The sequence below is a fragment of the Solanum dulcamara genome, chromosome 4 (assembly GCF_947179165.1).
Source record: "Solanum dulcamara chromosome 4, daSolDulc1.2, whole genome shotgun sequence".
Taxonomy (NCBI): Eukaryota; Viridiplantae; Streptophyta; class Magnoliopsida; order Solanales; family Solanaceae; genus Solanum; species Solanum dulcamara.
This window is the reverse complement of record NC_077240.1, coordinates 78703513-78719865: the sequence shown is the minus strand read 5'-3', so window position 1 is coordinate 78719865 and position 16353 is coordinate 78703513. Positions and strand designations below refer to the sequence as shown.

Sequence of the window (16353 nt, the reverse complement as noted above, 5' to 3'; positions counted from 1 at the left end):
ATTTGCATCATATTGGGCCAGTCAGTTCAGATTGTAAGCCCACTAGCCCACCTCATTTATTCTTGGGCTGATTTCAATCAAACAGCCAATTGTTAACCCCAATGATCCAGGTATGCGTAAGTTGGCTCGAACATTACTATTATAAAAGGTAAAAATGACAATTCTCCAAGAGATGGATCAACTTAAATTAGCTAGAGGATGTATATAACTCTTGCAATGATTCTAAGTCAATCATAAACATAGTTACATATAGTCTAACATAAATGACACCTCAATGCACAAAACATTTCACATTCATGTAGAGTTCAAAGTAGTGTATACGGCTCGAACTCCATGACCTAATAGGTAACACTGAAACAACTTTACCGAAGCTTCAAGATGATACTATATTTACAAGAAGATGGCACCAAAATTAGCTACAAACAGGACACTTGATCAATCCATTTTCGTTACATTTTGGACATCGAATTCGATATCCATTAGTATCTTTCCCTTGATCTTGATCAATGATCTTGCAACATCCATGACAACTTAAGCACAAAACAAATCTAATCCCACTACACCCTTTACATGGAAAATTTGAAGAAATCAAAGGAATGTCATGTAAGAGTTTCATTAAAATCCCTTGTTCATGAAGTCCAACAACTTCATTAGCTCCACCAATGTGTCTACCTTTAATAAACAATCTTGGAGGGACTATTCTACCTCCAAGAATTTGCCATAATTCATCTCTATACTCAATGTTTATCGATACATCTCGTTCATAGTATACAACATGAAAGCTTTCTAGTAGGAATCGAATCATGTTGCAATCCTCAAACGTTTTCCTTATCCCTCTTAAGCTAGTTGTGTAGAAAATGATTGTGTCTTTTCCTCCTGGTGGACACTTGTATTCAAAATCAGACAAGAATTTGTTTTCCTCCATAGTGTTTGATTCTTGAAAAGAATGATGATCAACATCATTTGCAAGATCATCAAAGCTAATGTTTTGACAAAACATATCATTGTCATCAAGCTGAGTGTTTGTTGTAATTAGTTGAGTTTGGAAGTATTTGGTTGGGTGATTTACTTGGAAAACTAATGTTGGAAGGGATTTGATTTTCCTTAGAATTCCTCCCTTGATGTTTTTCATCTCGTCTTTTCCTTTCTTTTCCTTCTTGTGTGTTTGTTTGTTTGCTTCCCTTGTAGTTATACTAGCTTCTACAAAGAAAAAGAGTTAAACACTTTTGTCTACAACCAAAAGTTTGAAGGTATTGATGAAAGGGGCATTGATAAGGACTTTTCTCTAGTTGATGTTTTCTTTTCTTTTCTAGTGGTTGAAAAAGCAATGTACAAAAAAGGCTATATGTTAGTTGCCTTTTGAACTTCTTAATGATGATAACTAAATTGACAAATTTATGTAAAGGTAAAAACAAAACATGTTCAAGAGATGGTTTAAATTGATCACAATCCATATGTCAAGGACTTATCAGTAATTTCACCAAGTACAAATGGCTTATGTGGACCTCTATGATTGGATCAAGTGTTTATAATTTTACCCTAAAAATTATGGCGGTTCATCTGAATACAGTATTTTTGACATGGAACATAATGTATATGTGGAAATTTACTACAATTACAATAAATTAATACTAGATCTAAACTCACAATTTTAATGATACAACGAGTTCAGTGCTAAGAACCGTAAAGGTAAGACGTAAAATCCTAAAATCACATCCATATGCAAAGGACTTTTCATAAATCCCAAACTTGAACTCATCATATAGTTCAAATCCTGAATTCATTTTGATAATTTCACCATGAAAATGGGTGTGGATCTAATTCTTCAAGGACATGTCTATCTAAACTCAGTATAGTTTTGACGTGAAGCATAGTATACATGTGAAAATCCACTAAAAATTTTAATAAATCAATGTTAGATCTCAACCTATAATTCTAAAATTACGATGACTTCAATGCTAAGAATCTTAAAGATCGATTTGATCATTACATTAAAATTCTGAGTCTGCCTCTGCATAACGGAGTGATGTATCAACAAAGTAGAAGGTGTCAATGGGACCAAATTGAGGATAGGGGACAAAGTGTGCCACAAACAATAATACAATCACAAGGGATGCATAGCAATTTCCTTTTATCAGTTAGAAAGTTTGGAGGATATAAAGCAATAATAGTGACTCAAAACACCTTTTTGCTTGTTGAGCATGACCTGTTCTCAATAAGTCAAAAAGCCATAAAGCAAAACTCCTTACATGATGTTTGATTTAACAAGCTAACTAAAAACACAATCAGAAACTTACTACACACACACCACCCCGGTCCAAACGAGCATCCAATGGATGTCATCTAGGTATTCAGGACTTTGGAGTGATAAAACCGCAACACATGATGTGAGAATAAGGAGGAAACACGTTACAGATTCAAACCTTGCCTGACGTTTAAGTGGAAAAGGCTAAAAGAGCACATTATTCATCGAGTTTAGAACCATACGTTAATAACAAGAATTTCTCAGATACCCAAAAGAAAAAAAAATTGAAATTTTAAGTTTCACTAAAATAGAGTTGAAACCAAACCAATCTTGACTTGAAAAAGAAAGCCTTATTGGGACTAGGAATATGACTAGATGCCCTCTCAAGCAGCAGGAGCATCAAATATTTTGCCCTTTAGCAGGCATGAGCTTTTTCCTTTTTTTGTTTTTCCACTAGTAATACTGTAGAAAGAGGTACAAGAAAAAACCACAGAACACATAATACAAGTATTATACATTAAGCAGAAACAGTACTGGAGAACCATTATTTGTCACTAGATCCTTGGACCACCTAGCTAGATGCTGATAATGCCTGGGATTCTTCAAAAAGGCTGATGCTGAAGCTAAAACTTATGCATGACAGTTGCGTATTCTTTTCATCCATCATCTTCATTGTCAGAGTGTATGATCCCTGAATTTCAAAGATAAAACATTTCAGTATGCTTAATGTTTGAGACTGAGGCATAGTTGTAGTATGGTTAAAGGAAGCAGAGCAAGATTTTCTTCCAAATTAAACCGGGAAAAACCAAACAAAGACAACTAATCATGAAACGTAAATCAGAATCTGAACAAGCAATAAAAAATGAAGTAGATGCAATTGGAAAAGGCATCTTCATATACAATATATTGGGTGGTTTTTATCAACAACAAAAGAAAGTATTGCACTGGCTTGAATGTGGCTTAATTTCTAGAAGGCTTCCTCCTGAAGATGAAGGGTAATAACAAAAGCAAAAAAGTAACAAAATCTACAAAAATGGCAAGCAAAAAGACAACCAAATCTAAAGGATGTACTACTCAAACAATAGCTTATTTTTTCTTTTGAGATAACTTTACTCCCCGAGGGCCATAGCACATAACTCTGAACCTTTGGTGGATAATTGCCCCATGGCGGATGTGGCCTAATAGTCAATGAAGTGGGGTTGAGAACCTGAAGTCTCGGGTTCAGATCGCAACAGAGACAAAAACCACCAGGTGATTGCTTCCCATTTGTCCTAGCCTTGATAGTACATGCTGTTGGTGGGAGGTGGCAGGTTTCTGTGGAATTAGTCGAGGTGCGCAAAAGCTGGCCTGAACACCTGGTTATCAAAAAATAAAAATGCCCCCCTGCCCTTCTACCTCTCTACCCTTAAATACCAAGATTTTGTTTGTGGCAAGGTTCGAACCTATGACATGGACCTAACTCCATCATGTGCTGCACTGTTGCAACTACACCAAAGCCCCAGGGCCTCAGAGCTTTACATCATCCCAGAACTAGACTCCGATCCTTTCCTAAAGAGGCACAAAATACTAGGATTTGAAGACTTGTAAGAACGAAGCAGCTCGAGAGATGATTTGCTTAAAAAAAATATATGCAGAATGAAAGTAGCAAAGGATTATAACATGTATAGATCAAAATTGAATCAGAAAGTTGACTCACAGGTGGCGTAAATCCAGGCAACTGTTGTGAGTGGGAAATGACGAAATCACCGGACGCTGGGCAAGATGTCTCCTTACAAAGGTCGATGGTCTCGTGGTGGACATGAAAGAACAAATAGTTGACATCAATCTCCAGCTTTCCTCCGGTGAGATTCTTACCTGCAAGGACAATTAATACTTCTAGTCAACAAATACTATCCACCATATTTTTAAACTTTCATTTTCCTGTCCAGAAAGGGCACAGAAAAATTAGTAGATACTACAGACTATGTCGAGGCCCACAGGTCATATAAAGTGAAAGCTGCTTCTAAAGGATTTGCAGAGCCATCTATTCCACGAACATGAAAAAATGAACCCAATGCAGCTATTGATAGTGTTTACATACATGGACAACAATTTCAGAAGTTCATAAATGGTCAGTGGCGCACATGCCTCAAGCAAGATTCTTAGATATGATGAACAAAACATAGGCTAGACAAAATTTTCCACCAAACATCAGATTGATAACATATAAATGTGATCAGTTCTCATCACAACAATGAGAGTTTTACTGCTTGCTCAACATGAAAATAGAATCTGACGTTGCCTTCGACTTTAGTCTTTCTAAGCACAAGTTTAATGGTTTAGACTCTTAGGAGTTGGATTTATGTGGCCAAAATAAAGTTCAGTTCTTTTTGCAACTTCTCAAGCTCAACAACTTACCCACTGTAATCCCACTAGGTGAGGTCTAGGGTGTACGCAAACCTTATCTCTACTTCGTGAAGGTAGAGAGGTTGTTTCTGAAAGATCCTCCGCTAATAGCATACAGACGCAAAGCAGACATAGCAAGCTCAAACAACATTAATAAAGACACCTCATGCAACAGATAATGCACGGCCATTTACAGCAATGAATAGTGACCACCAATCTGAATGGAGAATGACTGGGTCCATCCATCCATATACTTCCTTTTAGACTACTGATCTATGTCAATGTTCTAAAAGTCATGTTACCTTCTCAAAAAAAGAAAAAACAGCAATTATTTTTGTACTCCAACTATCTTCAATCGGCAATCGCTATATCCTTAAACTTTTATTAACAATAGGGAACATTAAGTTGATATTTCAAAAGAAAATATAATTAGTGATAAGAAAACTACAACCACCAATCTGATGACAAGAAACTTCAGCAACATGTTAAATGAATGTAAGCATCTATGTATTTGTCCCACAATTAACTTCCTTTTTTTACAAGGTAAATAATTTTATTAACAATTGGGGATGAACTCTTGATAACACAGAGTGCAGCATATCCAAACTAATCCCATGGATACATGCAAAGAAGGGGTGTGATTTCAAAGTCTTACTTCGCTAGAGCGAAAATAAGGAGAAATCTTTCAATCCGGCTGATCTAGAAAACCTAGAGATTCTTGGGGAAAACCATAAAAGCCAAAGACACACGAACCAAAATGTTAATTTTAGAAAAAGGAACCTTAAAGTTAACTGAATACTTGCTGGGCGGTCAAACTGTTAACAAGAAAAAGACACTTAAAAAAGTTGAATCTTTAACAAACTGCGATCACTGATTCTTCTCAATCAGCAAATTTAAAATATAAGATAAGAGAAGCCCTAAAAAAGCTGAGAAACAAACATCTAGATTGATAAAGTAGTAATGTAACAGCAACAGGAAGTTGCATTCTGAAGGCTGGTAAGCTAATAAATTAAAGAACCAAATGAAAATCAGATTTAATGTGGTATGATCAGCTACCCCCTCTGGGTTAAAAACTACATGTCCTCATGTTGTTGATTGGCTGGATCAATAGAAACTCCATCCAAGCCTCTCCAACCTCTCTTTTTTTGTTTTTTCTGCACCTACGGAAGTTTCTTTACATGCAATTCTCTTAGCATTGATTACATTCGGAGAACACTTCTGCTGCCTATAGAATCCATTCAACCCCAGTATATTGGCTATCTGCGAGGATCGTGTTCCTTTTTTCTCTCATTCTTCACAGGAAACTAGGACTAAAGCCAACACTGCTTTATCTATCTCGTACGGTGTTTATTTTTTGGAAATTGCAAGTTATAGCCTGTTTAACCAAGTTTCAAAAGACTGCTTATTTTGAGAAGTGCTTTTTGTCTCAAATGTTTATTTTGGAGAAGTACTATTGGAGAGTAACGATTTGTGTTTGGCTATAATTAATTTAAAAGCATTTTCGCCAACATTAGAACATCAACTTGTGCTTAGCTAGAGCACTTTTTTCCCCTAAAAGCTTGGACAAACACCCCAACACTCTAAAATAAGCACTTGAAGAAAACACTTTCGGCTTCCCAAAAGCTTGGGCCAAACAATCTATTAGACATATGATGTATAATCGTCAAAATCCTATAAAAATAACTTTCTTCAAGACTACTACTTGCCACTATGCCAAAAGTTTCAAAAGAACTATAAAAATCATATTCACAATTTTTTCATCCTTGCACATGAACTAGTGAATTATATGATCAAAGGAGCTTTGATTATGAATTTCCCACAATCTCGCTGGAGATGTCTTTAGCTCTATGGTGACTTGAAAAAGGGAGCACGAGGAAGGGATTTCATCTCAAATCAATTTCAAGTCCTATGTTTGGTAAGAAAGAAAATAACATGTTGAGTGCTATAGACAACAAGAGGCGGATCTAGGATTTTGAATCTCTGGGTGCCACGCTACTTTGAAAAGTAAACTATACCAAAAACCCCAGCGTAGGATAAAATAATACTTAATATTTATTAGCAAATATGCATACAAAATTTAGACTTATTCTGTTGGTTTAGTTAAGATTTTACTTACAAGAGGTCTAGAGTTCTAATCTACTTATTCACAATTCTTTTTACAATAAATTCACTAACGATGTCTTGCATGGTAAAATTTTTTTTAAGAAAATACACCCCACAACGGGGCTCGAACTTGCATCCCTACGGTGGTAAACCTGAGTTTTAACTACTGGCACCACAAAGCTCATTATTTCTAAGGATACCACGTTCAATATTTATACTTTCTTTATAAATATATATACAAATATTACATGTATATACAAATTTTCAAACGACAACACAGGGTGGTGTGGCACCCCCTCGAAGGAACATAGATCCGCCCCTGACAACAAGTGTACTCAACGTAAGTTCTTTTCCAGCAATAGCATGTATGTGTTCCCTACTTTTATTGGCTTCTCCAATTTTAAGTAATAATCTCAACCAAGCTACGCATGACACCACTCAATTCCACACAAGCACAAAGGGCCAATTGTAAGCAAGACATACATCCAAAAATTTAACACGTTATATGAGACTAACTAATAAAACCGGCATATTATTTAGAAGCAAGTGAAATAGTTTATCAAATTAAGTACTTAATCATCAAAGTTCGCTAAAATTAACTTATTGAGTTGACATGAATATGATAAAAGGAAAATCAAAGAGGATATATGCATGTAATTACCTGTGTCTGCAGTAATACTGAATGTGGTCGTTTTACCTCCCTTAACAGGATAGGGTGTTATATCTATATTACTGACCTTAACATCATAATTGGCCCTTTTATCTGCAAACCCAAAAAACAATTCCATCAGCTGGCATATTATCATATTTATCTATAATAAAGTTCCTTCAATTTTTCCAAAATATTTTTTTTCCTCAATACCAAGAGAAATATTAGTGGAAGAAACTCTAATATGCTCAATTTCAATGGAATTAAATACAAAGATACAATTTTTAACAATCTAAAGCTAATTCTACACTCCTTCCCGGAGTTGGTGTTCTTTTTGCTTCACGAGAGTTTAAAAAAATGATTTTTTTAAAAACAAATTACCACTCATATAGCACAGAATGAACTTTGTGAGCATTTAGAAGTATGAAAATTTTTACTACCACTTATAGCACTTTCTTCATCAAGTACAACTTATAGCTTATCATGTATAGTATGTAAATATCTAACAAATTTTGTGAATAAATTCATAGCAAACTAAACTGTCGCAAGCTTCCAACATCAGCAAAGGAGATAATTTCAACATGGTAGAAGAACAATATCAGAAAAAACCATCAGCTGCAACAGAAACAATCATAACAAATCACCCAAAATCAGATTCAACAGACAATCAAGAACGAAAAAACACCCAAAAAAAAAGAAAAGAGAAGAGATAATGGTCAAAAACACAATGGACTACCCCTTTTTTGCGAGTTTTACACCCCAAATATCAGTTGTTCCCTTTTTCTACATGAACTATCACCGTGTATCTAATAAAACACATTTAGTTGAGTAGACAGTGATAATTCAAGTGGGAAAAGGGAAACACTGATAATCGGCCTAATCAGCTTCGCTTCGAGGTGTGTTCTAACACACGGCTGGTGATATTTTAGGTAGAAAAAGAAAACATCTCATAGTCAAGGCTTAGAACTCACGAAAAAGTGATAATTCACATGTGTTTTTGACCATTAACTCCCCACCAAAAAAAGAAACTAATTAAATTTTCAAATATCATTTTTCACTTGCAATACAGAAACTACTGTTTTTCCAAATTTCACAATGAAATATGGTCAACAACAACAACAACAAAAACCCAGTGAAATCCCACAATGTGGGGTCTGGGTACGGTAAAGTGCAGGCAGACCTTACTCCTAAAGGCTGTTTCCGAGAGACCGGCTCAAAAGAAGCATAAAAAGAGGTATAAGAAGTTCAAAGCATTATATGAAATATGGTCAAACGCCCACTAAACTTGTGCAAGCTTCCAACTTTAGCAAAGGAGATAATTTCGAGATGGTATAAGAACAATATCAGAAAAAATTAGTCAGCTGAAACAAGAACAAACACAACAAATCACCAAAAACTGAAAAAGCACAAATTACTAAAAGTAAAAAAAAAAAAGGCGAAAAAACCCAAAATGGGTATCTACAAAACAGATTCAACAAACAATCAAACAAGAAGATCCAACAAAATCTGCAGTCAAGGCCCAATGGCCAAAAAAAAAACTCACTGTAATACTCGAAAAAAACACTAAAATTCAAAAAACCCAAATGGTTATCTACCAAACAGATTCAACAGACAATCAAACAAATAAATCCAACAAAATCTGCATTAAAACCCCCAAAATCAAGCAAATTTTGGGTCGCATACTGTAAAAAAAAATACTCACTGCAATACTGGAAATCGGTGGATTTAGCTGAAGTGAGAGGAGAGAGAAGACATAGGAAGAAGAGAAGAGTGACGAAGAGTTTCAGAGCTACCACTGCCATTGATTGAAGCAAAGCAAGAGACGGAACGATAAAGATGGAAGAGAATATGAAGGAATATTTATCAAAGACCAACTATTATTTCTAAAATATTTAAGGGTTTGTTTGGAAAACCACTTTGTTAATTGAATTTGGTGTAATTGAATGTAATTATATTGTCTATCTGTTTGGTTGACCAAATAATTACTTGATTAGTATGTAATTGAGTGTAATTAGCAGGGTGTAATTACACTTTCCAATTTACAGAAAAGGCTGTGAATTACTAGTAATTACATAATATAATTACAAGCATTATTTTTGAATTTCTTTCTTTTATTTCTATTTTTTTTGTATTTCTATTATTTTTATTTCTAATCGTATTTGACCTTTTTATTATGTTTGTAATGAGCCGAGGGCCTCCCGAAAACAGCCGTTCTACCTTGGTAGGAGTAAAGTCTGCGTACACTTTACCCGCTCCAGCCCCCACGATGTGGGATTTTACTGGGTTGTTGTTGTTGTTGTTGTATTATTTTTAATTCTTTTTATTTTTATTATTCTAATATTTTTTAAAAATATTGGCCTTCACATTTCTAATCCTGTAGGGTCGAACGACTTTTTTTACCGCACCGCATCTCGATTTGCACATGAATACTCTGTTGTATTACCCTTTTTATTTTATACTATTTATTTTTTATTTCCTTCTCATTTTCAACATTTACTTCATGTGATTTTATGCAATTTTTCATATTATTTATTTATTTATTTATTTATTCTTATGTTTATTTTTTTCTTTAGCATGATTTTATTTGTATTTTAATTTTAAAACTAAAGTTGAATTCATTTTTGAATAAAGTTATAAACTTATGTTTTTTTCTTTTAAATCATATTTATGTACCTTATGTAGAAATTTGACATAAGAGTATTATGTTAAATTTTTATTTTGAATTTAGAAATTATGTTATATTTTTAGCTTCTTTTCTTTTAGTACTTAGTAGTATTGGTTTGATATTTCATATTACAAGTAATTTATTTTTTAATTAGATTTGATAGATTATCTTTTTGTCAATTATTTTAATAACTTTACTATGATATTATATTTATAATATTTAATATTTTTGTCAAACATGCATTTCATGATTTTCGTATAAATCTTTTTTTTTTAGTTTTTATAATTAATTTAATTAAAATATATTAATTTGAAAAATATAAATTAATTTTTTTATAATATTAGTTAAGAAAATATGTTTACTAATTCATATATTTTCAAAAGACAATATATTTCTTAAATATTTAATTTAATGTTATTTATAAATACTCTTATTTGTCTAATATAAATTTTAATTTTAGATAAGTAACTTTTATTTTTAAAATATAATATAATCTTGTAATAACACTTGTGCAACCAAACAACACACATGTAATTACATTGTGACAAACAAACAGGTCAGAGTAATTATTAGGTTATGTAATTACTAGAGTGATAATTACTACTCTAATAATTACATCAATTTTAATTATCAGGTGACTTTCCAAACAGACCCTAAAGAACTCGATATTTATATTAAATTAATAAATTTATCAATATATTATATTTTATATATATTGGTCAGTTAAATTTGATTTTAACTGACAATTAAATATTCTAAATTCATCATCATTATATCTCATGAACACTCAATTTGAATTGACACATAAGTTTTGGAAATGTTTAAATAATTATTTTGTAAATTAATTTTTTTAATTAACATAATAAAAATGAGTTAAATATCTAGATGTGCATACTCAAAATTAGAGTGATTATTCATCAATTAAAGTCAAATTTAAATGTGTGTATATATCATATCAATATTTTTGATTTATTCTATTTCGCTAATTAAATAATTTTTATTAATAATATTATGATTTAATGTAAATATGGAATATAGACAAAATTTTATTGGACCGTAACATGTGGATTGCTACATAGGAAGCAGAGAGCAGACATGAGAGGACTGTTTGGTAGCAACGTGTGTGAATGCCGATAACACCCAACAAAATAGGGAGAAAAAGATTCTTTTCTTAGTTGAGGTGTATTGTTAAGTTTACAATAACATATTTATTTGGGATAATATACAAGTATTCTTAACTATAATCGAAATTATTGGACACATTTTAATTATATATGATCTTATTATCTTCCTGAATTATTTTAAAGTGTAATAAATTTTTTAGTTCTAAGATGGTACAGAGAGTGTGTTCCCTCTCTTGGAGGCATGTGAGAGACGAAAAAAAAAATTAAAATCTGATTAATTTAGATACATGTCCATTTTCAACTGGATATTTTCATTATTAATTAATACACATAAGTAGTTAACATTAAAACTTAAGTTGATCTCTTTTTAATTAAAATTTCTTTTTTTTCATTATAAAATAGAACCCAATTTTATCATTTTATTTTTATATATAAATATTTTTTTCACAACATACTTAAATTGCCGGTGATCTTTTTTCCAGACATTTCATCAATTTGAATAATATCGGAAGAATTTTTTTTTCTTTTTTACTCAAACACTTAACATGACATTCGATTTTTTTTTGCATATTAGAGATTTAATTTAGGCAATATATGGTGAGCACAATTTAAATTAAATTCTTTTTTTTAAAAAAATAATTTTTAATTATCCTCCATTCATCAATTATCTACGTCATATCCCAACTTACCCCTACCACTACCCCTAGCCCCACCCTCGCCCCAACCCTCACCTCGCTTCAATTCTTTATTGATATAACACCCCCACTCTCACCTCCAACCCACTCCAGTTCCGGTTCGATTCTCCAATATAGTGACACCTCTCCTCCTCCCTTTTTTTCCACTTCAATTGGTCAGTTACTTCATCTTACCCAAATAATTTTTGAATGAGAACAATTGTGTTTCATAACCCTAATTTGATCAACAAAAGGACCCCAATATTTTATTTTTCTCGAATTGAAATTTTAATTTTGGAGTAACTTCTTCAATGAAGATTTTAGATCAAGTTTTATGAGATTTATTTTTTTATTTTTTTTGTTAGGTCACAAATTTTAGTTGGATAAGAGAGATTCAACATTTTAAATTCAAAATTGAATAGCTGGAGTTTTTGACCATTGGAGTGATTTTGTGGTAGATTTGGAGGTAGGTGATAAAATATATGATTTTGGTGGTGGTGAAGGAATGAATTTGGAGGTGGGTTACAATTTTCATGGTGGTTGCTATAAGTTTTAATGGTGGCAATAGTGGTTTTAGTGGTTATGGTGGGTTTAGTGATAAGTGATGAAGGAGGAGGAACTACATGACATGGATTTTTTAATTTTTTTTTAGATTTGAAGATTTAGTGACGTGGTGCTGATATAAGGATGATGTGGAGGCGAGTGTAAAGCACCTCCCTTCATGTGTTTATTACACTTTAAAATAATTCAGGGGGTAATATGACTAATGTATAGTTAAGATGTGTCCTAGCGATTTCGGTTATAATTGAGGAGGATACTTATGTATTATCCCTATTTATTTTTAGTTTAATTTACATAAATCATTAAGAGTTATTAATTTTATTTTTGATTTTTTAAAATTATAAAAAAATTCTTAAAATTTATGAATTTCGAATATATTACTAGACTTCAAGATACATCAGTAGACATCCAGATACCTAGGGGAGATATGTATCTAATAGGGAAATGATGTATCTGAGAGGGGATAGAACTGTATCATAAAAGGGATAGGACATCCGGATATATAGGAGAGAGATATATCCGAGAGGAGAGGAATGTATCAGAGAGGGGAGGAATGAATCCGAGAGGTGGATAGAGATATATCAGCGAGAGGGGAGTAATGTATCTGAGCGAGAATTTTTGAATTTTTTTTAAATGATAGAAAATTTTAGAGATTATGATAAAATAAGATGTATATTCAAACAATTTTTTCTTTATTTTATTGTTAGGTCAAATAGTCTCCGCTTTCGATTGGGGTGATTTATTCATGTATGAGTATATTTAAATAATTTTTTCTTTATTTTATTGTTAGGTCAAATAGTCTCTACTTTCGATTATGGTGATTTATTCATGTATGATATCCTTCATAATTTGTATCCTATAGTTGGTTGGATTTTATTTTTATTATATAAAAAATTCAACACCTTTAATATAGTTTTGATTTGCAATTTAAAAACTCGCATTATTTATATACGTATAAGTTGTGAAAAACTTTATGTATAATTTTATGCATGATAGATGATGAAATAATTAATAAGTACAAGTTAGAATATTATGCAGAATAGACAATGGAATAGTTAATACACATATATTAGAATGTTATGTAGAATAGAAGATATAATAATTAATGCATATTAGAATGTTATGCATAATAAAAAGATGAAATATCTAGTTAAAGACTGGTTAGAGTGTCATGCAGTTATTAGTAACATAGAGATTGGGTTGGTCCGGCCTACTGCGAGTAAACTCGCGAACCACGGGAGCGCCTAGCGTCCAGAGGAGCAAAACTCATTTTTCTTTCAGGGTAAAGCGGTTATGCAAGACTTAACTATTTATTTTTTATCCTTCATAAAATAGTATATAAATTTACTCACAATTTACACATGTACTAGTCATGTGGGCGGGTAAAGTCCATGAATATGTTATACCCCAAAATTATCAAAATACCCCTAGCAGATAGCGCGCTCGCATAATGTATCATTCCTAACTTTTTTCGCCAATCCGAGGCTGGAATATCGATCAGGGGGAAGAATCATGTGGGAAAGTGGTCTCAATTAGATTTTAGGCCAATTGAGTCAAAAGATAATTTTTTGGCGCAAAATTGCATTTTCAAAAGGGTGCGCGACCAGTCCACGTCGCAGACTTGCTTCTCCACAATGCAATTTTTCACGAAATCAGACCAAAAACCAAATTGGCCATAAATTCGCACTTCATGAATGCGATTTACCTTTTTCTTAATAAAGCGCATTCGTGAAATGCGATTTATGATTATTTTTTCGTACGTTTTTTAGTTTTAGTGAAGGGTATTTTTGTTACATTCCGTATTTTTGCATCTTGGATTATTCGTAAGCTAACGGTTATAAATTCAAGGACTTTTAATTTTAAATTTTAAAAGGACATGATTTGTGGTAGATGTCAAGTTATATGAATAATTTATGTGAAGTAAAATACATCTCAAGAAGGACCCTTGGGCCAAATTAAAATAGAAGCCATCAGATATGTTTTTCTTAAAGTCACGTTTCGGGTAAGCTGACTTCGGGAGGCCACAACCTCTTTAGAATTTGGGAATTTGGGAAAACTCTCAAAATGAAAGTTGTAGATAATGAAAATATCTTTCCAACCATAGGCCGTGGGATGAAATACGATATCGGAGTAATAAGATATAGACATTTTAAGTCTGACAGATCAAACTAAATAGTGGATTCGGCCCAACCCAATTCTAATTTGGGTCAGGCCCAATGCCCACGAAATTAAATCTAATTTTTTGTATCTATTCCTTCATACTTTAGACCAAGACAATTCTGGAAATTTCCAGAGAGAGAGAGAGAGAAAGGGAGTTCTTGAGAGAAATACCAAATCCGACCAAAATTCGAGTCCCGAAATTCGAAGCTCATGAAGAGAAAATTGTTGTACATCGCGTTAGCTTCAATTTGAGGTAGATATCAATCAATAAGGAGAATATTCAATGTGGTCTCTGCAAATTTAAGGTAATATTAAAGTCTTCTTTTCAATGTTAACAAGTTTAGTTAGAGTTTTAACGGATTAGAATGGAGAAAATAGTGTTATAATCTCATTTGGTGATTTGTTGAGATTTATGGGTTAAAGGGTTGTTTTAGGTAGCTTAAATTGATGGAATTAGCTAGTGATGATGTATAATAATGGTTGATATTGTTTTGATGTTGTTGATGAGTTGTTGTTCTTGAATTTGGAGGAATAAGGTGTATGAAGATTATGAATGTTCAAATCCATTTTTGTAATTGTGTAGCTGGTAGTAATTCTAGAATATCTCATTGTGTAGACCTCCGATTTTAGATATTAAATATGTTTTGGAAAGCTAATACACGTACCTACAACTCTTATGTTTATGTTGTAGTCTATATCTGCTGTTATTATGTCAAAAAATGAGGATGAATCATAAGAAAAATTCTGTCCAGATTCTGGATTGAAAAATCCCTCATGTATAGCTGTTAGAGTTTTGATGATATCTCTTTGTAGAAAATGAGTTTTGAGTTGATTTCTTTTGCATTGGAAACTTAATACAGAGATCGAAACATTTCACTAAGGTCCTAAAGTCCAGTTTTGCTGTTTTCATTTTCAAAATTTAGATACAACTTGACGTACTCGGCTTTCCGAATTTACTGCTTTGGTAACATGAGTCGGGTGGAAACATTCTAGGCTTTTTGTCAATAATAAATCTTATTTTGTGTCAATATTTTGGATTGTTGATGTTGCTTGATGATTATATGGCTGGTTTGAAAGTGGGAAAAGTGAGCGGTATAGGGGAGGTGCTGTCCAATTTTTTTTAGAAATAACCTACTAACGATAGAGTACGTTTTATTCTTGTTCATAGCTTAACCATAGTGCTTAACGTTTTAATATAGGTTGAGACAATATTGGACAACATATACGTATAAACACTAAAGGTATGTAAAGTTAATATTTTCTTCTTTTGGCATGATCCATGTGAAAAGAACGAATGACGTATGCTTAAATCCCAAAGAAACTCTTATTCGTAGATACACTCGGATGGCTAACGTTCTTGATTTTCAGAATTTATATTGTTATGTCTTGACTCATGTGTATGATTCCATCCATCCTAGTTGGTATAACTCATGTTGTGGTATAATTTATATTTTAGTATAATCCTTAATTGGTGTGATTCATAATGACTATTGTCTTGGTTGTCAAATGATGGACTGTTTTGGTTATTCCATTAAGTCTCCGATAATGATCAAATTATACAAGGTTGCTAATGATACCCTATTCATGCATATTGTTATGGTATTATTCACCGAGTCCTACAATAGGCCGGGTATGTTATCATGTATGGATTCCACTACATTATTCACCGAGTCCCTTACTAGAGGGCCGGGTACGTGATATGATAATATGATGTTATGATGATATGATAATATAATTATGACACCGAGTCCCATAATGGGTCGGGTACGGTATCAGTGTACACTACT

At 32.7% G+C, this 16353-nt stretch overlaps 2 protein-coding genes across 2 annotated transcripts; both read right to left on the bottom strand.

Annotated features, from left to right (window-relative positions):
• Positions 1-275: 275 nt before the first annotated feature.
• Positions 276-1301, bottom strand: LOC129885158 (uncharacterized protein At5g39865). The gene has a single exon (XM_055959359.1). It carries the CDS (start codon positions 1130-1132, stop codon positions 413-415), a length of 720 nt encoding a protein of 239 aa, XP_055815334.1. The 5' UTR covers positions 1133-1301; the 3' UTR covers positions 276-412.
• A 1228-nt stretch (positions 1302-2529) lies between these two features.
• LOC129887738 (uncharacterized) lies at positions 2530-9243 on the bottom strand. Its single transcript, XM_055962946.1, has 4 exons — positions 9085-9243; positions 7395-7496; positions 3942-4099; positions 2530-2936 (listed from the first exon to the last, which is right to left on the bottom strand). The coding sequence occupies exons 1-4, from the start codon at positions 9182-9184 to the stop codon at positions 2817-2819; spliced, it is 480 nt and encodes a 159-aa protein (XP_055818921.1). The 5' UTR covers positions 9185-9243; the 3' UTR covers positions 2530-2816.
• Between the last annotated feature and the right edge of the window lie 7110 nt (positions 9244-16353).